The 25,561-nt window shown below is 37.2% G+C and overlaps 2 protein-coding genes across 2 annotated transcripts; one reads left to right on the top strand and one right to left on the bottom strand.

The window, feature by feature from the left end:
* Positions 1-604: 604 nt before the first annotated feature.
* Positions 605-4,663, top strand: LOC132184958 (Leucine-rich receptor-like protein kinase family protein). Its single transcript, XM_059598756.2, has 2 exons — positions 605-3,865; positions 4,120-4,663. The coding sequence occupies exons 1-2, from the start codon at positions 892-894 to the stop codon at positions 4,500-4,502; spliced, it is 3,357 nt and encodes a 1,118-aa protein (XP_059454739.2). The 5' UTR covers positions 605-891; the 3' UTR covers positions 4,503-4,663.
* Positions 4,664-8,514: 3,851 nt separating this feature from the next.
* LOC132184000 (uncharacterized) lies at positions 8,515-23,298 on the bottom strand. Its single transcript, XM_059597478.2, has 11 exons — positions 22,781-23,298; positions 17,441-18,539; positions 17,069-17,344; positions 15,961-16,965; positions 15,225-15,863; positions 14,426-14,976; positions 14,161-14,338; positions 12,627-13,370; positions 9,645-10,301; positions 8,967-9,590; positions 8,515-8,547 (listed from the first exon to the last, which is right to left on the bottom strand). The coding sequence occupies exons 1-11, from the start codon at positions 23,296-23,298 to the stop codon at positions 8,515-8,517; spliced, it is 6,324 nt and encodes a 2,107-aa protein (XP_059453461.2).
* Positions 23,299-25,561: the final 2,263 nt, after the last annotated feature.

Below are 25,561 nucleotides of genomic sequence, written 5' to 3'. Positions count from 1 at the left end.
GCATTACAACAAGATGCTCCAATTAAAACTTCCCTCTATATGCACGCCACCCTTAGACCCTAACCCTTTATAATAAGGCCAAGGCCACGTTTGAGGGCGCATAGTTTATGCAAGAAAAAGACATTGAAATTGGTTTGTTTTAGTTTACGCCAACCCTTTTACCTTTCACAATCTCCCAAGCTGCCTCACTCCTCCTACGGTCTTCCTCTTCCCTAGGCACTCTCACTGTACCACCACCATGGACATGGAGCTCTGAATCTTTTGCTACTGTCCGACCCGTTTTCCGGAATATCTGACCCACATTGCTTGGAATTACCACCTCACCATGTAAATTTGTGTCATTTCTTCCTTACCGCTCTGCTGGAGTTTTTAAACATGTTGGGTAAATGTGTTCACGTGTCAGCCATGCTGGAAAATTTTATCCAGTTTAGATTAACCCTGGCCGTTGGATTACCTCAATAGTATAATAAATAAGGAGGAGAAAATGTGCAATTTGAAAAAAGAAATTGCGGGTGCCCGGATCATTGCACCAAAATCAAACCGTCGGTATATAAATGGACTTCAAAATCTCCTTACTTAAAGAGTTCTCCCTGTAACTCAAAGCTCAAGCCACCACAAAACCACCACAACCGCCGCCGCCATCCCTGAAATCATTGAAGCATATCATGCCGGCTGTTGGACTTGAAGCTTGTCAGCGCCGGCTGCGGCATTTTTTTTTCCGGTAAGAAAGACAACACTCCCCAACCGTTTTACTTTGACTGTATTCAGCACTATGTTTCACCGGAAAGATGCATGAGAAAGACACAATCTTTTTTGTTCACATGCATGGATTCAACAGCCTTAGTGTGAAATACAAGCATCCTCCTCACATCACTAAGTTCCTTCACATGGATGTTGTCTCCTAGAGTGGACTTTTGCCATCACTATCGTCAGAGCTATTACTCCAAAAACCCCATATCTGAACTTTCATATATCACCAAGCCATTTTTCATGGCGCCCCAAATGAAGAAGACAAACCATTTTGTTATATTTTCCTTTTTCTTCTTCTTCTTCTACCTAACCATGACCAAAACATTACTGGTTTCCTCTCTCTCAGCTGATGGAAATGCCCTCCTCTCCCTTCTCTCTGCTGCTGACCCTTCTGCTAAATCTTCGTCCTCTGTTCTTTCTTCATGGAACCCATCAAGCCCAACACCATGTTCATGGCAAGGCATCACATGCTCTCCACAAGACAGAGTCATCTCTCTGTCTCTCCCCAACACATTCCTCAATCTTTCCTCTCTGCCCCCACAGCTATCCTCCCTCTCATCTCTACAACTCCTCAACCTCTCCTCCACCAATGTCTCTGGCGCCATACCCCCATCCTTTGGCCAACTCACTCATCTTCACCTCCTTGACCTCTCCTCCAATTCCCTCTCAGGTTTCATTCCTCCAGAACTCGGCAATCTCTCTTCCCTCCAATTCCTTTTCTTGAACTCCAACAGATTATCTGGTAGAATACCTCAACATCTTGCTAACCTCACCTCACTACAAGTTCTTTGCCTCCAAGACAATCTTGTCAATGGGTCAATTCCATCACAACTAGGCTCTTTGCTCGCCCTCCAACAGTTTCGGGTAGGGGGGAATCCATATCTAACCGGAGACATTCCTGCACAATTAGGACTACTCACCAATCTCACTACATTTGGTGCGGCAGCGACCGGCCTTTCCGGTGTGATACCGGCTACATTCGGGAACTTGATCAATCTGCAAACGTTGGCACTCTACGACACTGATGTGTCTGGTTCTATACCACCTGAACTTGGGCTCTGTTCTGAGCTGAGGAACTTGTATTTGCACATGAACAAGCTTACTGGTTCAATCCCTCCTCAAATGGGAAAGTTGCAAAAGCTCACAAGCTTGCTTCTTTGGGACAATTCACTCTCTGGAACAATCCCAGCTGAGCTTTCTAATTGTTCATCGCTTGTGGTTCTTGATGCCTCTGCCAATGGTCTTTCTGGAGAAATCTCGGGTGACTTGGGGAAGCTGCTGGTTCTTGAACAGCTTCATCTGTCAGACAATGTGCTGACGGGATCAATACCATGGCAGCTGAGCAATTGCACAAGCCTCACTGCTATTCAGCTTGATAAGAATCAGTTATCAGGTGCCATTCCATGGCAGGTTGGTAAATTGAAATTATTGCAGAGTTTTTTCTTGTGGGGAAATTCTGTGTCTGGAACCATACCAGCTTCGTTTGGGAACTGTACAGAACTGTATGCGCTTGACCTTTCGAGAAACAAGCTTACAGGGTCTATACCGGAAGAGATTTTCAGTTTGAAGAAGCTGAGCAAGCTTCTGCTTCTGGGGAACTCATTATCAGGAGGGTTGCCTCGAAGTGTTGCAAACTGTCAGTCTTTGGTGAGATTGAGGCTTGGGGAGAACCAGCTTTCAGGTCAGATTCCGAAGGAGATTGGTCAACTGCAGAATCTTGTGTTTCTTGACTTGTACATGAACCATTTCTCTGGTGGACTTCCATTTGAGCTTGCCAACATCACGGTTCTTGAGCTGTTGGATGTGCACAACAACTACATTACTGGGGAAATCCCGTCTCAGCTTGGTGAGCTTGTGAATTTAGAGCAGCTTGATCTCAGCAGAAACAGCTTCACGGGTGAAATTCCTTGGAGCTTTGGGAACTTCAGTTACTTGAACAAGCTCATTCTCAACAATAATCTACTGACAGGTTCAATCCCGAAATCCATAAGGAATTTGCAGAAACTAACTCTACTTGATTTGAGCTACAACAGCCTCTCAGGTGCAATTCCACCTGAAATCGGTTATGTGAAAAGCTTGACTATCAGTTTGGATTTGAGCTTCAATGCGTTTACAGGGAAAATCCCTGAGACAATGGCCAGTTTGACACAGTTACAATCACTCGATCTTTCCCATAATACCTTTTATGGGACAATAAAAGTTTTGGGTTCCTTAACTAGTCTAACCTCCCTTAACATTTCTTACAACAATTTCTCAGGTCCAATTCCAGTGTCACCATTCTTCAGAACTCTGTCTTCGAATTCATACCTTCAGAACTCGAATCTTTGCGAGTCCATTGATGGGTCTACATGTTCTTCAAGTTCAATTCGGAGAAATGGATTAAACTCTTCCAAAACTGTAGCTTTGATTTCAGTTATTCTTGCTTCACTAACCATTCTAGTTCTTGCATCATGGATTGTAGTAATGCGTAATCACAAGTATGTGGTGGAGAAATCTTCAGGAGCGTCACCAACTTCATCAGGGGCTGAAGATTTCTCTTATCCATGGACTTTCATCCCATTTCAAAAGCTCAACTTCAGCATTGACAACATCCTGGATTGCTTGAAAGATGAAAACGTTATTGGCAAAGGCTGGTCTGGGGTTGTTTATCAGGCAGAAATGCCCAATGGAGAGTTGATTGCAGTGAAAAAGCTGTGGAAAACAAAACGAGATGAAGAACCAGTGGACTCTTTTGCAGCAGAGATTCAAATTCTTGGACACATTCGGCATAGGAACATTGTGAAACTGCTTGGTTACTGTTCCAATAGAAGTGTCAAGCTACTTCTTTACAACTACATTTCAAACGGTAACCTGCAACAGCTGTTGCTGGGGAATAGGAACTTGGAATGGGAAACAAGGTACAAGATTGCAGTTGGGTCAGCTCAGGGTCTTGCTTATCTTCATCATGATTGTGTGCCACCAATTCTTCACAGAGATGTCAAGTGCAATAACATTCTTTTAGATTCCAAGTTTGAGGCTTATCTGGCAGATTTTGGTCTTGCAAAGCTGATGAACTCTCCAAACTATAACCATGCTATGTCAAGAGTAGCTGGATCTTATGGTTATATTGCCCCAGGCAAGTATTCTTGATCTTCACTCCCCTCTTACTTGAATCTATAGTGCTTTCCTTATACCATGATCTGAAAACCTATCAGCATAAGTAGCAGTTTAGCAAATTCTTTGTTTCTTTAGATCTTAAGGGTCATATGTTTCCAATACCATGGGATATCTTATGTTTTGTTCCAGAATTAAGCTCTTTGTCTGTAGTTTGAATAGAAGAAAGACATCATTGTTAATATTCATGTTTTATTGCCTGAATTGTCAATGCAGAATATGGATACACCATGAACATAACGGAGAAGAGCGATGTCTATAGCTATGGGGTGGTTCTGCTGGAAATTTTAAGCGGGCGTAGCGCGATTCAGCCCCAAGTGGGTGATGGGCTCCATATTGTTGAATGGGTGAAAAAGAAGATGGGAAGCTTTGAGCCGGCCGTATCAATACTAGATGCAAAGCTCCAAGGCTTACCTGATCAAATTGTGCAAGAGATGCTTCAAACACTTGGAATTGCTATGTTTTGTGTGAACTCTTCACCAGTAGAACGGCCAACCATGAAGGAAGTGGTGGCACTATTGATGGAAGTGAAGAGCTCACCTGAAGAATGGGGGAAGACTTCTCAGCCTCTAATAAAGCAGTCCTCAAATCAAAGTTGATTTTTTTTTTCTTCAATTTCCCTTTTTTGTTTTTCTTTTCCTTCCAAGGGTATCAATGATTGAATTTCTTTCCTATCCCAACATAAGATAAGAAGAAATGGGTGTTGTTGTTGTGGGAAATGAGGAGGAAGGTTAGGGTAGTAGCACTATTGAGTTTGGATGGTGGTCTTGGGCTTGTACAGTTCTAAAAACATGAATGTGGTTGATTTTGCTTCATTTCACTCATGCTCTACCCTTCTTAGTTCTTTTAAACTCTTATCAACATGGTCTCTTAATTGTGTGCATTTTTCTAGGCATTAGGGGTGTGCATTGGAGGTGTTGGAGTTAGAATCCATAATTCCTCATTTTGCCTCCACCGCATTAGGAGAGTAGGAAAACCTTCAACTTTACCTCGGATGGAGGTTATTTACATCCCGCCCCTGCCTCCGAAATGTCAGAGGGGGGAGCCAGTCGGATGCATTGGAGATGGCGAGATGGCTGAAGACAAAGGGATCTTAGATTTTTGTCCTCATTCGAAGAAGACACTTTATGGTGTGATTGTGGGAAGAGAGACAATAAAATGAAGATATCTTTGTCTGTGTGAATTGCAAAGAGAGACAAGGGAGAGTGGATAGTGGAAAACAAAATATCAATGAAGAGATTCATATGTGGAGAGAGGAACAGACAAATGGTGCAAACAAGGGATGAAGTGATTTAGGGTTTGTAGCATGAAAAAAAAAAAAAAAAAACAAGAAGAAGAAATTTATAGGGTTTAAAATGATATTGTATTTCTTTAAAAGAATAAATATCATTCAACGTAAAACAATGTCGTTTTATTAGTAATGTTCTTCCAAAAATTATAGTCGAGTGGGTCGAAATTTTGTCGAAAAGTGAAACGAACCTCCATCCATGCCTTTGAATTTTGTCAAAAACCAAATGGGAACTCCGGCCCCATCTCCGCCTGCCATCGTAAGCTGAGCATGCAGGTCAAAACCGTCTCGGCGGTCGGAAGGCTAAAAATCTGCACACCCCTACTAGGCATTTCTCTATGCCTATCTCATGTTACTTCAATTGCTGAATATTTGGCTGAATTTTAGTGAATAGTAATTCAGAATTTCTCATTTGATTTCTACAATTTGACTTCCTTTTTTCAATCCAATTCTTCTAAGGTTCCTGGAATTTCAGCCCAGATTTGGCTAATATTGAAAATAATTATTTCAGTACGCCTTGAGGAAAAATAAAATAAATTATTTTTCTAATGCAGATATCTGACAATAAATTATTTTTTTTTCCCAAATTTAGACAAAAGCCAATTAATTCTACTTGAGTTGATCTTCAATTCAACTAAACCATGCATATATACTATATAGTTTATGTAGGTCCTGCGCTGCAGGAGAAAAAGAGACAGTCAGAAATGAGGCCATGCTTCCCTTCCCGGCCCCTCCCCCACATGCCTTGCCCAGACATTAGATTTGTCTCCCACGTCTCAAAATTCTCTCACCAGGACCATCCCATTTCCCTCTTAATTTTTCATTAGTGTTGGTCAAAAAGAAGAGAAACTAGGATGTACTCAGAGCTTCACCAGGTTAAAATCATATTCTAATACAAAGTTAATCATTGCCACATTGGAAAGATGGTAGGCACTTCAACACATCGCCCACAGACATTGCAAGATCTATTGCAACACATCTCTCTTTTTGTTTCCTTGATATCATGGCACAAAAGATAAAGGCAAAGCCAGAAAACATTCATCTTGTTTTGGAAACCTCCTCAAGGGGAAGCCCTAGACAGCTAGCCCACTTTCACTATAAAGAAACCTTGTCCGGTTCTCTGCAAAGTGGTCTTTGATAGTGTCTCTTTTGGTGTTCCTATAAACTATTAGCGGAGGAAGTTAAAATAAGATTATAAGATTCAAGAGAGAAAGAAAAATGATTTGAATGCAAAATTAAACACAGTGTTCTTCATGATTGGTCAAAATGCCAAAAAGAAACAGATTAAAAGCAGATCAAAAGAAAATCATTCGTTAAAAAACTTCTCAATTTCCAATGTTCTCCTCATAGGCTTTCCTTTCCCAAGAAATCCAGCTTTTTACCCGTGCAGGACATGGAAATAGAATCTAGAAAATAGTAATCCTTGTAAAGTTTATTTAATTAATTAACTATTGGTTTTTACTGGAAACAAATACATACACAATTCAAAAAAAGGCACATTTTATTTATTAGGGCCTAAATATTAAGTTATTGCTAATAAAAAAGGATTTTTTTTTTTGGAGTTAAAATAAGAATCTATTTAGATGTATTAGAGAAGTAAGTAGATATTTAACAAAAATCATTAAGTGCTCATCTTCGATTACGAAGTGTTAAAATATTAATTAAATGATTAAGTTTACTCTTTATTGTCAATTTAAGCTTGATTTAACATAATATCAGAAGAAATGTCATTGGATAAATAGTGATTTAACATAGTATTAAAAGAAATGTTATGATTTTGAACATTGAATCTACAATTTACCGCTTATTTCATTAAATAGTACACATGTTCGATCTCATTTGTCGAGGAAAAATTTGAGTTTACATATGAAATGAAGTGTTAAAATATTAAATATATAATTAAGCTAACCGGGAGCATGATATGCAAGACTCTAAGAGGATACCATTCAAAACGATAAGAACTTTCCAAACCCCAAAATGTGACCATCATTTTGAGGTAAAATGATAACACAATCTGCCCTCCTCCAATCCAAGTAACGCTACAGCCACCAATTGCTTAGAGAATGAAGCCATTTGATGCTTCTTGTAGGACAGCCTTCAAGTACCGCTAAAGCGGGGCCTTTCAAGCGTACATTCGAGCAGCCATCTGAAAATGGTTCAAACAGATTGCACTGTTTGACTGCCGCTCGATGGGTGCTCAAGCGGTGGCATGAGCCGAAGCAACATAATGTTTTGCTCGACGCTTGCTTGAAGGCGCTCGAGCAGAGCCGAAGCAGTTTACCTAATTGATCACAATCCCAAATCGGTTCTTTCTTTAGTTTGAATTAATCTTAGCATTAATATTTTTCAAATTAGATTAGCACTTGCGATCTTTTGCTGTATTTTTTTTTTTTAGTTTAGATTTCCAACTCTAGGTGATTCTCCTATCTTTAGAATGTTTTATTGGTAGACATTAGGCTATGAGTACGTACAATGGATGTATTGAGAAAACCAGTTGTTGAATAATAAATTTTAGTAAAATTTCCAGTTCCTTTGCTTTTCAAAACTAATTTGTTAGTGCTGCTTTAATTTTTTTTTCCTTGCTTTTCAAAACTAAAATATGAAAGGTGGTGTTAAATTTAATTGGTGCTTTATTGTTAGATTTTTCAATTAGGAGAGTTGATTCTCTACCTAATTGAGTTATAAATATGTCTGAAGAGCATATAAAAGAATGCTAGCTAGGTGGATCTTTGAAGCCATAGTGCTTTTCTCATTATTTTATTTTATTTTATTTTTTTGTTTGCATGATAATAGAGATTTTAGTTAAGTGTCTATCAATTGTTGTAGATTGATCTCGGTTTTACCAAGAATTTATTACTTGCGATTGCTTGCACTTGGATTTGTAATCTTTTTGACATTGGTCTTTGAATAAAACCGATGAATATAATACCCTTCAAATCAGAGTATTGACCTTCAAATCAGATCCAAATTAATAAATGTCTTTTGAATAAGGACATTGATCTTCAAATCAAACTTAATATTACTCGCACTTAACTTGAGGTGTTTCAAACATAATTCAAGGTGCTTACAACTAATATTATCAATATTCAAAATATTATACTCAACGTACATGTCAATACTAAAATTTACAACATCAAGCACATGCTGACATGCATGCAGGTTAACAAGACAATTTATCGTTTTACCTTAAATCATGGTAAAATCTATATTCTTAAATAAATACTCATCCTACAACATATATATTTGCACCTCAACACCAAAATAGACATTGTCTCATCATATGCATGATAGACAAATTCGAAAATGTCATAAAACACATATAATTAATATAGAAATAATAAAGTAAATTCCAATAACTGTTAACTCTTTGTAAAACATCAAATTCGGGTATTTAAAAAATAACCCAAATTAAATAATTATACTTACCTCGTGCGCAAACAATAAACATCAATATCTAAAAGTTTCTTCGTACTCCTTAATTAATGATTTTAACTCGTTCCTATATATCTGAGTATGCAGACAATCAAACATTAGCACCTAAGCAGATCCGAAAACCTAATTTATCCTTAAAAGATTGAAAATCAGTCCTATTCATCTATTCAAGATCAATGGTATCAATGTATTTAGGCAGTAAAAAAAAAATGATCAGTTTCTTTTAATAGACTTATGATAGAAACTAATTAAAGAAATATATAGATGATTCATGATATGTGAAGAAGAAAGAGTCCTTAAAGTAACAAAAGCAGTAGCCGAAGTAGAAGAGAGTCTATTCTACAATTCTTTTGCCCTTGTCTTTAGGGTGAGACTGAGAGTCCTCATCAGAGCTGCTGGGCTCAGCTGCTTTGTCCTTGTCGTTTGGCTTAGCTGTCATTTCATTGGCAATCGTTAATTGATCAACGACATCCCGGGTTTGGCTTAAGTGTCTTATTGTTTCCTTAAACTCCATCTCGTCGTTTTGGTATAAAAGACGGAACCCACACCTGTGCACGGTCAAGCCTGGGTAATCGGTCGCAATTGAAGCCTCAATGAAATTGCTCTGATTCAACCATTTTGGAAACCACCATCGTGGTATATAAGACAGCCAAATGAATCCACCTAGCCATAACAACATGATATCTTCTTTAGTGAGGCAGTACACATGGAGAGGTTCCAGACTCCCAATATTGGTTTCCAACTGGCAAATAAGGTTGTAAGGAATAACTTGTGAATCCACATTGTCAACAATGGTAGTCCCATGCGAGAAAAAAACACAGAGAGCAAGTCCCATCCAAGTAGAATCATCGTACAAATTTGGAGGTAGGCGGATTGTCACTTTATGCCCATCACTCATATGGCTGAACCAATCTAAAATTTCACTTTGAGGAAAACACGAGTTATAGACAAGGCATGGATCATCAAAGTCCTGCTCCTGCAAAACAGAAATATATTGTATCTAATGAGTGAGAGTACTGATCAGAGAATTAGAGGGACAATGAATAGTATTTTTGCATATATAGTTGATTCTTACTTCACTATACTTCATAGGTATTAGGGTTCGTCTTTTTTGATGAACCAAAAGTTGACTCCCCAAATCTGAATGCTCAGAAATCGAGGCGTTGCATTGTTTTAGATTTTGCTCAAATTGTAGCTGATGATGCTGGTAGAAAAGACGAAGAGCACATTCCTGCACCACCACACCTGGCCAATCACTTACAAATGAACCTTCAATGTGGCTGCACTGCAGGCTCAACATATTCTTCAATAGCTCCCCCGGTACATAGGATATCCAAATGAATTCACCTATATTATTTAACCACACGATTTCTAATGTACTGGTCTGACAACCTTTAGTAAATATATCATCCACACCAGCTACATTTGCTACCAATTGAACATATAGGAATTGCCGAATTTTTGAATTCACATTCTCAAGCACGGTTTCTCGATCCCCGTGCATTGAAAAAGAAGCACATAGAGCGAGTCCCATCCAATTATTATCATTGTACAAATTTGGTGGTATGTCAATTGACTCAATTGTCACTGAGTGCCCTTGACTCCGATGACTGAACCACTCTTGGGTTACTTCACTTGGAGGGAAGCAAAAATCATAATAGAACCACGGATGAAAGTCCTGTAACATAGAAATACAGCGTCCAATTACCGTCTCATAATATAAAATATGTGATACTCAATAAAATAATTAAGAAGTTTATTGTGAATAATCTTGAAGCAAATTGAATTAATAGAAATAAGACTAACCAATAACAACATTAGTGTGGTAATAGTATGATAACAATGTTATTTAATAATTATATTTATAGAATTGAAATAAAAAGAGGTTAAGATAACGTTAATGAGATTAGAATAATAAAATAGCAATAATAAGTCATAGTGCGATAAATAATTATTTGTAAGCTAGGGTAAGTTATAGTTAAATTAAATAATGGGTCAAATATTAATTAACAGATGATTGAATTAAACTAAGGTGGGGTAGTAGTGTAGATTCGAAAAGTTGATGGTTTAAATTAAGGATTAAATGCTTTTTTTAGTCCCTAAGTTTTAACGACAATTTTTTTTTTTTTTTTGAGATAGTACTTCCATTTATCTTTTGTCAATGAAACTAATGAAAGTACATGTGGACCGGAGAGGATCCGGATTTCTGAGAAGAAATTATAGCCATGAATTGGATTGGAGAGGATCCGATTCCCTTCCTCACATGTGAGCTCAAACTCCCTTTTAATAGGTGATGCCTAACACGTGAAATATTTAATTTTAAATGGTGGGTGATTTGACGGAGTCAAGGTTTGATCCTAGAACCTTTGGCTCTCATACCATGTTAAATTATCTCTTATCCTAAACGCTTAAGCTAGAATAGGTAAATTTAATCATTTAATCATTACTTTAACATTCTCCCTCACGTAGGAGTTCAAACTCATTTTTAATAGGTGAAGCCCAACACCTGAACTATTTAATTTAAATGTGGGTGATTTGACGGAGTCAATGTTTGATTCCAAGACTTTTGGATCTAATACTATGTTAAAATCATCACTTGTCCTAAGTTTAAGCTGATAGGAAGAGGTAAATTTAATCATTTAATTATTACTTTAACACTTTCATTCATGTGTAGGCTCAAACTCACTTTTTATAAGTGAGACTCAAAATTATAAAAAAAAAAAAAAAATGTATATTTTAGAAAGGATTTTAAAAATTTGGGAGGACATTGCCCCCTTCAGGGAATAAGATCATCTCAAGTCCAAAATGGACTGGAGATAATCCAGTTGATGGCCTTAGGATCTCTCTAGAGAGATCCTAAGGCCATCAATGAGACATTTGTCCCATTTAAAAAAATAATAATAAATTATTAATTTTCTTTTAAAAATAATTTTTTTAAAAATAATAAACAATTAAAACAAAATATTAAACAATTAAAGGTAGCTGGCCACCCCATCTTGGCCACAGGGGTTGGCCAGCCACCACATTGGGACATGGAGCCACCCCCAATGGCCGGTTGGTTCAGCCACCCCCATGGCCCTGAGGGTGGATCGGCCACCCCCAAGGGCAAAGGGGGCATGCCGGTGTTGCAGAGTTTGTGAGATAATAGCTGTGCGAGTTTGCAGTGTTCTTTAAATGCTTCGGAAATTCATTTCGGAGAAGAAAGAAAGAAAGGGAAGGTCGGGCGGTCTGGGGTGGCCGAAGCCACCCTATGTTCCGATGTGGTGGCCGGCCACCCCTTAGTTTTTTTTAAATATATTTTAAAAAATTTTGTTATTTTGTTTTTTAATTATTTTTAAAAGAATAAATAATATTTTCATATTTTATTTATAGTGGGACACTTGTCCCATTTATGGCCCTAGGATTTTTCCTAGGGCCATCTTGGCCATCAACTTGGAGACCTCTCCGGATTAGGATCTACTAAAATTCTTAGGGAAATTCTAGTTTCTAGAATTTCAAATCTAGACTGTCCATTTCTATTCAAGGGTCATTGTCCTGCCAGGTATCCCATTACTAATAAAATAATATTTAAACTTTAAAAATAAAATATAAAAGAAAATAAAAATTAATATGGGGTGGCCGGCCACCCCATATTATTTTTTTTATTTTCTTTTTTTAAATTTAAATATTATTTTATGAGTAGTTGAACACGTAGCAGGATAATGACCCTTAGATGAAAATTGATAGCTTAGATCTGAAATTCCAGAAATTGGAATTCCCTTAAGAATTTCAATAGATCCATATTTCAGTCCAACTGAAGTGGAGAGGATCCGGATCGTCTTAAGGGGTTCCGTCCATGCCTAAAGGCCATTTAGAGTGATGGACCATATTTCTTTGTCTCTCTTTCCTTTTTCTTGGTTGGGCTATTATTCTCATATTTTAATATTTTAAATTTTTCTCCACAAAATTCAACAAATATATTATATTTTTCATATATTTTAACGTGGATCATTAGAATTCTTACCAGAGGGCCCGTTCTTAAGGAATTGTTGGGAGAGGGTGGGACCTCATAAGAATGCTGCTGAGTTCCGGCACTAGTCTCCTCCATAGCCGGAGGAAAGGACTGGCGTTGAGGGTGTGGATCCTCCTCATAAGAGCTGCCAGTTCCACGGGCTTCATCATGATAAATGTGCAATCTTCTATAGACTGTTGGCTCCTTGCAAGAGTTACGGATGACATGGGAATAGTCATCATACGAGGTCAAGAGTTGTGCAATTGTACGAGCAAGCTCCTCCATATTGTGCTGGTATACAAGATTGACCCCACACTTGATCGCTAAAGACACGTCTGGACTACCACTTGTAAACGAGAATTTAGCCCAAGTGGCTTGACTCACCTGACGTGAAATCGCCCAACGGGATAGTGGTACGAACAACACCCACAGGAATGCACGTTGGTATAACGAAATTAATGCCTCGTCTTCACTGATGCTATGGTCAAATGACGGATCCATACAACCAATGTCGGTTTCCAATTCACAAATGACGCGATGTGGAAATCCTGAATCCAAGTTCCCGCGAACGGCGGTAGGATGCTTGTGAAATGGGAAAACAGCACACATTGCAAATCCCATCCAATTACTATCATTGACCAAATTTTGTGGTATGTCAATTCTCACCGACTTCGCCTTATTCTGACGGCAGAACCACTGTGGGATTTCTCTTTGAGGAAAGCAGTTAGTATAAATACCGCCGTGGCTGTAGATGTCCTGGAAACACATGTAGAACGTACAAACGTAGGAACGTTTAGGTTGTTAAGAAAAAAATCTGAAGTTTGTTTTCTGCAGTCAATGAAATATAGTACTATTCACAACCGCAGTTGCTGAAGTGAATAAAAGAATTCATTTTAGTGGATGTAATTGAAGAATTGATTTTACAGAATTTAGAGTTCATTCATAGTGCAGAATTTTCCTTGGCAAATTGGAAATCCTTGATTTTTGGTTAAGAGTTTGCACACTAATTTGTATATAAATTAGTTATATGGCTAAACTATTAATTCAAATTTTATTTATAGAAGTTTGGTTGTGATGTTCATGCATGACTTCTCAGGAATAGAAAGGTTATATATAGACGTTAAGGATTCAGTGATTGACAAACATGCAATCAACAAGATGCATGTTAGAAATGAGTCTTGAGCCTAACTCAATTCAAAAGCTAGTTCAGGAGTTGATGTTTCTTTTCACCCTTATAAATGGCTCATCTCCTTAATACTCAGGCAATGTGGAACTTCTAACAGTGATGTTGACAATTTTGATCCTATATTTGAATGGATTAGCGTGAATTTTTTTTTTTTTTCTTCTCAAATAGAGAAGAGAAGCTTAAAAGAATTACATAATTAACAGTTTTTTTCATGTCTCTTGTGTGTAATCAAAAAGTCTATGCAAGAAATTCTCTTGGTATTGTCATTATTGCGTATTTTGCTTAATTTGTTGTGTTAAGATTTATGCCCATTGTGTGTGTGTGTGTGTGTGAGAGAGAGAGAGAGAGAGAGAGAGAGACCTGCAAGAAGCTTCTAGACCATATCTCAAGCATGCTTATTAACGTAGTGCTTCTCTGCCCATTCCCATATGGTATGCTTAAATGAATTGAATTTGTTGAAGTGCCTGCCGCAAATTCTTGATTTGGAGATGTTTCTGGTGAATTACAATCCTCCTCTTCTGCTACATTTTCCATGGGCCTGCAAGTATCAAAAAACATATATATATATATTTTTTAATTCAATTTAGAAATATGATAACAAAATGGTTTTCAGTGAACATTTAACCTTTGCGATGTTAAAGCGCTACGAAAATCTTTTCCATGGTGACATCCGGCCACTTGCTCTAAAAGATTTGCGTAAATAGACTGATGGTAGGCATCCGGACACCCTAAGATGCACTCCACTAATGTTTGCACAAACTGTTTAACATCTTCCTCGTATAGAGGACGAATTCCACACAATCCAATCTCCACACCTGGGTTATTGCTCCGAAATGAAGCCCAAATGTGACTACACCCATTCAACTTATACCGCATGCGCATGCGTGGTATATAAAATATCAAAAGTCGATGTGGCCCATCAAAAGTGTCTCTAGACAGCGGAAAGCCCATTTCAGGTTTGACAGTATCACCACCAAAAACATCAGAAAAACTTACAAAAACTTCTGAATCCTGATTGTCACCAGAACAACCTGGTTGCTTGTGGACAGTAAACAGAGCACATACGGTGAATCCCAGCCATCTCGTATTATCATTCAAATTTGAAGGCAGCTCCATTCTAATACAAGAATCAAAATTTTGATATTTGAACCAGCGGGGAGGACCTTCAATCTGAATCTGAGGAAAAATATATCCGTAGAAGTAGTATCGTACTGCGTCTCCCTGTAAAATACAAATAAATATATATATATATATATACACACTAAAGAAGTGTGTGCATTTCTAAGAGCATTAAGAGTAGGGATCCCGTTTAATGAGCATGATTTTCATTTTTAAATTAGCCTAAATTTGACTGAAAGTAGTATTTAGGGAGCCAATTGTAAATGCTATAAATTTTCAGTGAAGAAATATAGTTAGGGAGAGACCTGATACGTTAGTGAAAGCAATGACTTGAGCTGTCTGTTAAGCCTGGGGTTCAAGTCACTTTGCCCACTGGACTGACTGGATTCTGCCTCATCAACATGGCTTGGGGAAGGGTTTATCAAACATTCATGACGTTGACGGCAGTCTTCAGGGCTCCCAAAAACAGCCGGGGTTAAATTTTGTACTAACTCTACCGTATCTTCCTCATATATTAAACGCGCACCACACTTTTGAATCTCCACATCTGAGTTGTTGATTGTAAATGAAGGGCTAATGCAGCTGCGTTCATCTAAGTGGTCCCTAAACCTTGCATTTGATACATATAGCCGAAGTCCATATGAACCGGGGGGTAATTTGTCTTTAGGGACATTAATAATTTCTAGGGGAGAATCTCGAATACCTCGATCGTTGTTCAAGTGACATATGAACTCATGAAAATATTTTGAATCCTGACCAGGAGAAACATTCTTCACTTTAAAAACAATACAGAACGCAATTCCTCTCCAACTGCTATTTCCAACTAGATTATCAGGTAGCATGATTGCTACAGATGACCCTGACTTATTCTGATAGCTGAACCACTCTGGAATTTCAGTTTGAGAGGAAATGCTATGAATTCCTTTCTTATCATGAAGTTGATCCTGCAAAATATTACAAGGAAAAAAAGTAAAAGGATGTTCATATATTGTGTGCGTGCATGTGTAGATGGGGGAGAGGGAGAGAGAGATCGAGTGAAACCTCCATGTATATTTGCAACAATGGCAGGAAGTGCATTTTTAGCAGACAAAGCCTTCTACATTTGCTTTCTTCTTCATCATTAGCCGAGCTGAGGCAGTTAATAAACGTGAATCCTGTTTCACCTGAAGTCCACACTATAACTTGATCTGAATAATTTTCCAGTAAATTGCATCCTCGTGCCATCACAGATATTGTACTTAAAGGAATATTTGTCAACGATTCAAGCCTGCTACAATTGTCCAAGTAAAGGAATTTAAGCTTAGAAAGCTGAGAAACGCTGTGAGGCAGGCATGTAAACTGGTTTTTGCTCAAATCTAGATATTTCAGTGAAGATAAGCAACTAAGATCATCAGGGAGAGCCCCGTCCTCCAAATTGCAGTCACTTAGATCTAGAGATACTAATGAGCCTAAACCTGACAAGGACTTGGGCAACAACAATTTGGGCTCTGGTTCAGGATGTTGAGCAATAAAGAAACAATATGTGCATAAAGATAAAATGGGTGAGAGGTCCAAGGAATGACATGATTTATGTGGTTGAACCTTGAATCCAGATAGACTGAGAATTTGAAGACATGTCAAACTACAAATGACACTCGGAAAACTCGAAAAGTTGTTGCAGTCTTGAAGATTCAAGATAGTCAGGCCAGTTAGATTCTCAATTGATAATGGCAGTTCCTCTATGCCACTCCCGTCCAAAAAAAGCCACGACAAATGTGTCATATTTCGCCCAATCTCTGGAAACTTTTTGAGTCTTGAACAGCCAGATAAGATCAAAATTTTAAGAGATTCCAAGTTGATTTCCGGTGGAAGGCTATTCAGATATTTGCAATCTTGTAGATTTAATATAGTAAGCCGTTTGTGAACTCCAATAGATGGATGAACTTCATACAATCTTGTGCAACCTCGAAAAATCACCCTTTCAAGATTTGGAAGTCCAGTGAAGTCAGGAGTCTTCATTAAGTTTTGCGACTCCCTAAGGTCGATGACTTTTAGCCTGCCTAAGTTCTGTGACAAAAGAATGAAAAAAAAAAAAAATTAGGAAATTAATTAAGCATTCAATAACTTAATCCAAAAAACAAAAACACACTTGCATAAGTAAAAATCTTACACTAAATCCCTTGGGTAGTTCCTTAATGTGGCTGCGAGGCATAATGAGTTCAACAAGTTTGTTTGGTTGAAAACTCCTTGGCATTGACTTCAAAGGATATTCATGCCATTCCATCAAACGTAACTTGTTGGAAAGATAACTGAGGCCTTGAGGAAGTTGCACATTACGAATTTGAAGAAATTTTAGGTTTTCCATCTTTGAGAAGGCTTCAGCATTTAGACGTTCTTCTTTTTGTGGAGGTGTGTTTAGCATTATGCCTTCAACCGCTGTAGTTCCCTAATAACCAAGAACAAATATTGAATGAAATTAGTGTAGGGAAATTAAGATATAGCAAAAATTTGCATGGATGATTTTAGAAATATATTCACTTACGGTATTCTTCTTTAGTACATGATGGACATCCTTCCAACGCCATAACCTACTACGTCCTCCAGGCTCTTGTAGGGATTCTTCACGAACAATTTCCCAACCCAGTTGTTGTAGTAAATTATGCATCCGCAATTTTCCTCCTAAAATAGTAATGAGAGATTTGTCAATAACTGCCTTTATATCCGTTTCTAGGATGCAACCAGGAGAACCTTCTAGTATATCTGCTATTCGATCTTTGTCTTCCCCATTGAAAAAACACGCAACATCTAAAAATAGTTTTTTCTCTGCAGTTCTCAGTCCTTGGTAACTGAGTCTAAGGGCTGTTTGAATTCTGTCGTCATTAGGAAGTTCAGCACTTTCTTTTAGTCTTTCCAGCTCAGCTTTCCATGTACCTATATCTGTTATATCATGCATGGAGGAACCCAAAGTTTTAAGAGCTAGAGGATGGCCGTCAACATAACTTACAAAACCATTGCATATATCCAATAAATCTTTTTCACAATGGGATTTGTCCAAGGCTTCTCGACTAAAGAGCTCCAGAGCATCAGAAGCATTCAGTTTTTTAGCGTTGTATATATTTTTCTTTCCACATCTCTTTCGCAACAAACGCTTATCTTCACTAGTTATGATGATTCTACTGCCTCGGCCAAACCAATCAGGGTCCCCTGCTAATGTTTTCAACTTTTCTTCATCTGCATCATCAATAACAATAATAACCCTTTTGTTACGCAGTCTACTACTTATTCCCTTAAGCACATCCCATCTTGGAATTTTCATGTTCAACTTCATATCTCCAAGGAGTTGATCTTGTGAATCACTTAAATTACGTATTTTGACATCTCTGAGAAAGCTACTAGCTTCAAATTGAAGATGGATACTTTCAAAAACAACTTCTGCCAGAGTTGTCTTGCCGATTCCACTCATCCCACATATCCCTATAAAGCGAACATCATCCTTCGACGCCATATCTAAATACAAATCCATAATTTCTTGAACACGAGAGTCAATTCCAACAAGGCCATTCTTATGACTAACACTTAAGGTTGTATCATTCAATTCATGAATGTTTTCAACAATTTCTTTAATAAACTTTGACTCATACCTGTAAGAAGGAACGAAAATATTTTGGTGAGTCAATGCAAATTATAATCATGCAAGCCCAATGGAGATATGTAAGTATTGGTGTTTTGCTTGTTCATCCCAGAAAAGAGAGCTCTAAAATTGAATACAAGAACTGATGTAGAGCGCGTAACAAAATTATCTAGAGCTGCTATGGCAGCATGTGTGCAAAAAATAAGTGATGCATGTGTATTGTCAAATTAAAGGATACCCTAACCCTACCCTATATATAAGTGTACCATGTTCAGAATAAAGGTTAAGGGAGAGAAAAGTTTGCAAAAGAGTCATGTTACATATCATTCTCCCAATTATTTTTCAACAATTTCTTTCACAAATCCACCATTGGATTTGTAGGACTCACATATGGTTCCAACAATTTCACATGTGAGTCCTATAAATCCTAGTAACCGAACGTCCGAGTCAAACCCTAGTAAGAATTTTGACTTTTTCTCTTAGTCGAACGTTCGAAGATGAGTGACTGAGTGTTCAAGTCAAACCCTAGTAACAAACGTTCGAAGATGGATGACCGAACGTTCGACCCTAACCCTAGTCTTGAACCCTGTTCTTGAACATTCGACAATACGATATGAACATTTGACCATAAATCCTAGGACTGTTGGTCCAACTGTACACCGAATGTTAGAAGGTACATTTGAACGTAAAATCAGCTAATCCTTCTCATTTTCCTTTTCTCACCTATAAACACCCTTCCTTTATGCCCCTTTAGCCTATTTTTGCACATTTTTGGTTGTGTTATCCTTGTGTGCCTCTATGGGAGAGCTTTGAAGGAGAAAATGTTTTCTTGGTGTTTTTGCTTTCAAAGTGGTAACTTTCTTAGCTTAACTCGTTGCTTAAGTTGTTTTTATTCTTTCTAGATGTTTTTCATAGCTTGACTTGTAGCTTTTAGCTTGTAGATATTATGTTTGGCCTTAATACTAGCTTAACGATGGTTTAGAGTATTGATAATGTTAGATGTATTGCATGGAGGTGTTATTTTGGCTTAGGACTTTGTTAATGATCGCGTTAAGACTTTATGACTTGCCTATAAGTGGTTTTGTTAGCTTTTAGGTCGAAATGAGTTTTTTTCCAGAACCAAACGTTTGACTTTCTCTAACCGAATGTTTGATGTCATGGCTGAACATTTGAAGATTAGGCAAAATTTCTATTTTTTTGCGTAGTAGGAATCAAGGTTGTTTTAGCTTGAAATTAGAACGTGTGATAGGTATTTGTTCATATTAATTTTGAGATTGTGGAGCCTCATGAATATTTTATGAAAGAGTCGTACGAGACAAGTGAGTAAAATCTCTCATCATTATTTTATATATCAAACATGCTTGTTTACAACTCTCATTAAACACCTTTTAGAATTACCGTTAACCCTATTCTTGTGAAAATGTGTGATTGAATTAATAAATGATGAAAAAAAATGAGATTTTTAAAAGCATGCATGTAAAAGACGAAAATAATAAAATTTGCATTGTATGGCGAATGGCATGGTATACCGGTACATGCGGGATAACGGCCATAAACTTACTAAAATTATAAGGGTTAGCGCTATGGTTAAAAAATGTATTGTACTACGAGTATTTCAGAACAGCTGTAACCCTACATAGAAGAGTTAAGGGCTTCAATAAACTATATGGAGTTGAACTATGACATAATTATTTTATTACAACATATTTATATCTATATTACATCCATAATAACATTGTCAAATGATGAACTGTAAACTTACATCGCTGCGCGCATATGATTTATAAACATTTGAGTTCACCATATGATAATTTGTACGCCATGTGTATTTATACTCACTAACTCGTGGACTTACACTTTTTTTTTTTTTTTTTTCACCTGTAAGACGTGTTATTTTATAGATAGTTTATTTGACCATGGACCCCAGGAGGCATCAGGTGTTTTTAGGGATATAATCATGATCATTTTTAAAGAGTTAGATTTTGTATGACTCAAGGATATGTAGGATATTGATAGAGATACCCGCTAGGATATGATTGAGATTGTTCATTTACTTTAGGAAAAAATACATTTTACCCCCAAAGTTTAAGCTGATTTTCAATTCGACCCCAAACGTTTTAATTTTTGCAATGCACCATCTCAAAGTTTAAAATTTTTTCAATTCGACCTATACGTCAGTCAAAGCCGTTTTGACTGACGGAAATGCATCTTTCTTCCCCAAAATGCCCCTACCCATTATGATCTGACCCAAAAAAAAAAAAAAAATCTTTCTATCTTCCCTATTTCCGCTCGTACATTGTTTTTGTTTTTGGTTGCCTTTACTCCTACTTGAATGGTTGTCAAATTTACTACATGATCATCAATATTATGAAATCTTGCCGGCAGAGAGAAAAGTTGGTGAGAGAGAGAGATGGAAGAATGTGGGTTTGTTTTCATGATCTTAGGGGTGGGAAGAAATTCGTACCAGCCATGAAGGTGTTAAGCGGAACTGGGTATAGAGAAGAAGGATCAAGAAGTGCCATGGCAGACGAAGCTACTTCAGCGGCGCCACCACCGCCACCTGTGGCGGCACTGGTAGTGGCGGCACCGGCAATAAGGTTCAGAGGTTAAATTCCGCCACCCCCGGAGGAGCTCGACCTCCCCACCCATGAAGTAGTTAGTTTCGGGGCCTGCAATAGCTCTCCCCACCCATGAAGATTTTTTTTTTTTTTTTTGGGTCAGGTCTGAGGAAAGATCAGGAGAAAACCACTCACTTGAGAGGGGAATGCCGTTGTTGTTGTTGTCGTCGTTGTTTAAAGCAGCCGAGGCCTGTGAACTTGTGACTCTTCTGACTGATGATGGGGTCTCCATTGGATTTGAATCAGGAAGGGTGGGTCACTGGAAAACTGACTTTTTTGGCCAGGATTTGACCGGAAAGATCAGGGCAAAAGGAAATAGAATATACTAGGTCTGAGACTGGGTAGGGGCATTTTGGGGAAGAAAGATGCATTTCCGTCGGTCAAAACGGCTTTGATTGACGGATAGGTCGAATTGCAAAAATTTTAAATTTTGGGAGTGCATTGCAAAAATTAAAACATTAATAATCGAATTAAAAATCAGCTCAAATTTTGAGGGAAGTAAAGTGTACTTTTTCCTTTATCTTGCCTTCTAATCTAGCCTAGGCTTTGAGGATTAATATTTTTACATTCGGTTTTGTATTAACTTTATGCTATGTTGATGGCTAGTCTTTGACCATAACATTTAGAGAAATTATTTATGTTATGGTGCTTTAGATTTACTATAGTTGTTTAAATAATTGTGAATTTTATTTATTCTCTATTTTTGTGTGCAAGTAAAAAGTTTTTCGCTGCGAACACTCTTCAGATAGTGAGATTTGTATGTCTTATTCCTTATGAAATATGGCTAAGAGACGAACTATAAAGTTAATTACCAGTTAATTAATTTTACTTAAGTGTTATAATACTATTTTTGTCTTATTGAAAAAATTGTATAGTCTTTTTTGTCGTTTTACTAGCTTTGGAGTGGATATTTTTTGGAAGGTATTTTTTCAATTGACCGTTTGGGAATTCATTGCAACAGGTAACTGAAAAAAGAAAAGAAAAAAAGTACAATGTAACAGAAAAAGGAGAGGAAAGAGGAGCATTGATTGACATGATATAATAAGGATTCGATCACCTAATCTACAGAATTTTAATAATGGCATTCCTCCAATGAATTTGTATAGATGGTTTTGATTCTTTCGAATCTGTAGTGCTATCAAGGACACTGTATAATAATCTCAACTTTTTTTTTTTTTTTCTAAGCAAATAAGGATATGGTAAGAGAAATAAAAAAACCGAAAAAATGTTGGACTCTCCAACAACAAACTCAAAACAGCAATATAATGTAGAAAATACAAATAACTAGAAAATGAGCAAAAAAATGGCCCAATCTCCTAAATCTTGATCAACACACCAAAAAATAGCACCAACAAAAATAGTGTTGACTAGCTTTGAAATAACATCCTCCGAAAGGAGGTTGTTGAAGGAGAGATACTAAATTAATCTCTCAACTAATTTGCTGTAAATGTCAGTCACTTCAACTTCGACCTAGCAATATATATATGAGCTATTTGTAAATCTCCATATAAGTCGTGCTTTCATGATGAAGAAACTAGCAACTATTTAGCAGATCATACATTTACACCACTAGTGTGTGTATTTTGCAGTCAAATTAATTAAGGCAAGAAGAAGATCAGTGAATGTTACGTACCCATCCTTTAAATGGCGTCCAGAGATATCGGCCACTTCCCTCAAAGCACCTCTCCACCTTTCCACCATCTCTATATTCTCCTTGAAACGTTCCTCATGTTTATCAAAAGCATCTCCAAAAGTTCCCCTCTGTTGCCGCACATCACTAGGATCCACGTGGTAGAAAACGGGCAAAACTCTCATCCCTTGTTTTTCCTTGCATTCAAGAATCTTTGCAAGTTCTTCCAAGCACCAAGTGGAAGATGCATAGTTCCTTGACAAAATGATGACCGCCATTCTCGATGTCTCGATTGCATCCAAGAGTTCCGGTTTAATGGGTCTTCCCATCTCAAGTTCCTCATCGTCCCTAAAGGTCTCGATCCCTTTATCAACCAAAGCGTAATATAGATGGTCGGTAAAACTATTGCGGGTGTCTTCACCTCTGAAACTTAGGAAAACTTCGTATTTCCATTGGGATTTAGACAAAGAGGAGGAAGGATTAATTGATGGGTCAGTTTGAGTATTGCTGGTGGAAGCCATGGGACATTCACGAAAGCTTCATTGAGTTAAGTAATGATTCTTTTTCCCCTTGGACAAAAAAAGTGTATCATAACTTTGCTTTGTATAAAGATTCTTTATGTTTAACTCAGACACGTCAAGAACGCAAACTGTAGCTTGCGTTGATGTGTGCCTCGCAATCATGAATTGGTGAGACCCGCTCTTTTCTTTTCCTTTTTGGGATTGGTGATCATAAAAGGCAACTGATTGATTTTGGGCCCTTTAATTCGACACAAGTGGAGCAGAGCCCACGTAAAAAAAAAAATCTTTTAAACAGATATTTTTTTAAAAATATATCTTGATTTATTTTTTGAATCACAAGTTAGAAGTTTTCAATGTATTCAAGCAGTGTAAGCTGTAAGTAGAAAATCAAACGAGAAGATCTCTCCATCTTCAAGTAGTGGCAGACGTGGGAATGATACTCCCATGTAACTTTTTTCTCGTATTTGATTAAAAAAATAAATAAAGAAGAAGAGTAGTGGAAAATCAAATTAAAAGAAAAGTGAAGTATTTGAGATTTAACAATAAATTGGAGTACACAAACACTGTATTCTTGGAATTATACAAAATATAAGGTTTTACTTGTCATTTTACGGTTAAAGAAACTTCACATCAGGATAGAGTTGCCAAAACAATGAATAGAACATTATTAAAAAATGCGATATGCGTAAGGTTGAATGTATGATTGCGAAAGAGTATATGGATTGGACACTTGATTATGCATGCTTCGACACCAAAATATCTCCATTAGCAGCAATTTATTTCGAGGTTCTAGTGAAAGTGTGGTAGGTAAACCGGTTGATTAGTTTTTGTTAAGAATATTTGGTTGTCTTGCATAAGTTTATGTGCAAAATTGAGAGCGGTCAAAATTAGATTCAAAGTCAATAAAGTGTATTTGTTTTGGTTTGAAATCTGGTGTTAAAGGCTATAGACTATGAGATCTACTCTCAAAGAAGAAAATTGTTAGTAAATACATGGTATTTGATGAGGCTTATATGCTAACGAAGAGTGAGGATAAAACATCGACTAACAGCCAGGAATGAAAATAAGTCACGGAGGTGGAGCTTGATGACCATCATTCACTAACGGATATATCTGATGAAGAGCTATTTCAAGAGACTCACAGCACCAGAAAGAACTTTATTCTTCAGCAATAAGAAAAGAAAAACGTAATCGAAAAGCACCGAAGATGTATGAATTTTTTAGCTTTAACAGCTAGTACGAGAGATTCATCATCTATTTAGAATGGTATGCCGAAAACAGTGTAACCATTATACAGAAGTAAAGCTTGGGAATTGATAGAATTGCCCGAAGGAAAGAAGGCTACTAGATGCAAATGAGTATACAATAAGACAGCATTAGTACATAAAGCTTTGTCACCGATGAAATTGGAAGATAAGCGTAGTATTATGTTTAAACCAAGTCCTATGCTCAATTTCAAGCATTAAATGGTACTTGTAGATTGTGATTTAATTTCCCTTAAGGGCTTCCATAAAAGGCAATTGATATTTGGCTCTAATGACACAGCTGAGAGACGAGAACATGAATAAGAGTAGTGTGCCACAAAGCAAGAGCAGAAAAGCAAAGGATAGCACTAAGTTTCCTTTATTTTCTACTTGATTCCTTCTTCTTCTTTTTTTTAATTTTTTTATCTTGCAAAACAATAGCCTTTCTCTCTGCACTTACATAAGCCGGTCCCCCTCTTTCTCTTCGTTAGTGGACAAATGTGAAACTACAAGCCTTGTCTTATTTCCTAAATTTATTATATATTATCCTGTAACGTCTTTCTTTCGGCAGCAAGCAAATGATTACGAAGTTCATAAACACAATCGATGGCCCCAGGTTTAAACTTTAATTTTTTTTTTGATAAGTACTCCAGATGTCCAAAAGCCAGTGCTACAAACAGATGCCTGCTCCGAACCAATTAAGACCAGCTCAAGGATTAGTATTTAAATTTGTCTGAATTACTATATATATGAAATTATGTAAAGGAAAATAAAGAAGCCGCTGGATAATGGTTTTGTTGATTATTATTTGTCTCAAAAGTTTAAACTGATAGTAGGAATAAATATATTTAATCACTTAATCATTTTTTTAAAGTGGACTATTCTCTATTTGATTTTCACACTTCCAGCATTCACTTATTCATTTTGATTGATGTTGATGATATAATTGTGAGCGTAAATAGCCTCTTTGCTTTTACCAATATTCTTATTGATTGCTTGAAGAAAGAGATTGCGCTGAA

The sequence above is a fragment of the Corylus avellana genome, chromosome 7, assembly GCF_965113065.1.
Source record: "Corylus avellana chromosome 7, dhCorAvel1.hap1.2, whole genome shotgun sequence".
Classification (NCBI taxonomy): Eukaryota; Viridiplantae; Streptophyta; class Magnoliopsida; order Fagales; family Betulaceae; genus Corylus; species Corylus avellana.
The sequence above is the reverse complement of the archived record's forward strand: the minus strand, read 5'-3'. Positions and strand labels throughout refer to the sequence as shown.

What these genes read in the sequence shown, in the direction of transcription:
- LOC132184958 (XM_059598756.2), top strand. Translation starts at nt 892, where the DNA reads ATGTTGTCTCCTAGAGTGGACTTTTGCCATCACTATCGTCAGAGCTAT. An exon ending in TTATGGTTATATTGCCCCAG is followed by an intron (nt 3,866 to 4,119) that starts GCAAGTATTCTT and finishes TTGTCAATGCAG; the next exon opens with AATATGGATACACCATGAAC.
- LOC132184000 (XM_059597478.2), bottom strand. Translation starts at nt 23,298, where the DNA reads ATGGCTTCCACCAGCAATACTCAAACTGACCCATCAATTAATCCTTCC. An exon ending in AGCGCTTTAACATCGCAAAG is followed by an intron (nt 14,339 to 14,425) that starts GTTAAATGTTCA and finishes TGATACTTGCAG; the next exon opens with GCCCATGGAAAATGTAGCAG. An exon ending in AAGACAAGGGCAAAAGAATT is followed by an intron (nt 8,548 to 8,966) that starts GTAGAATAGACT and finishes AAGAGTTAACAG; the next exon opens with TTATTGGAATTTACTTTATT.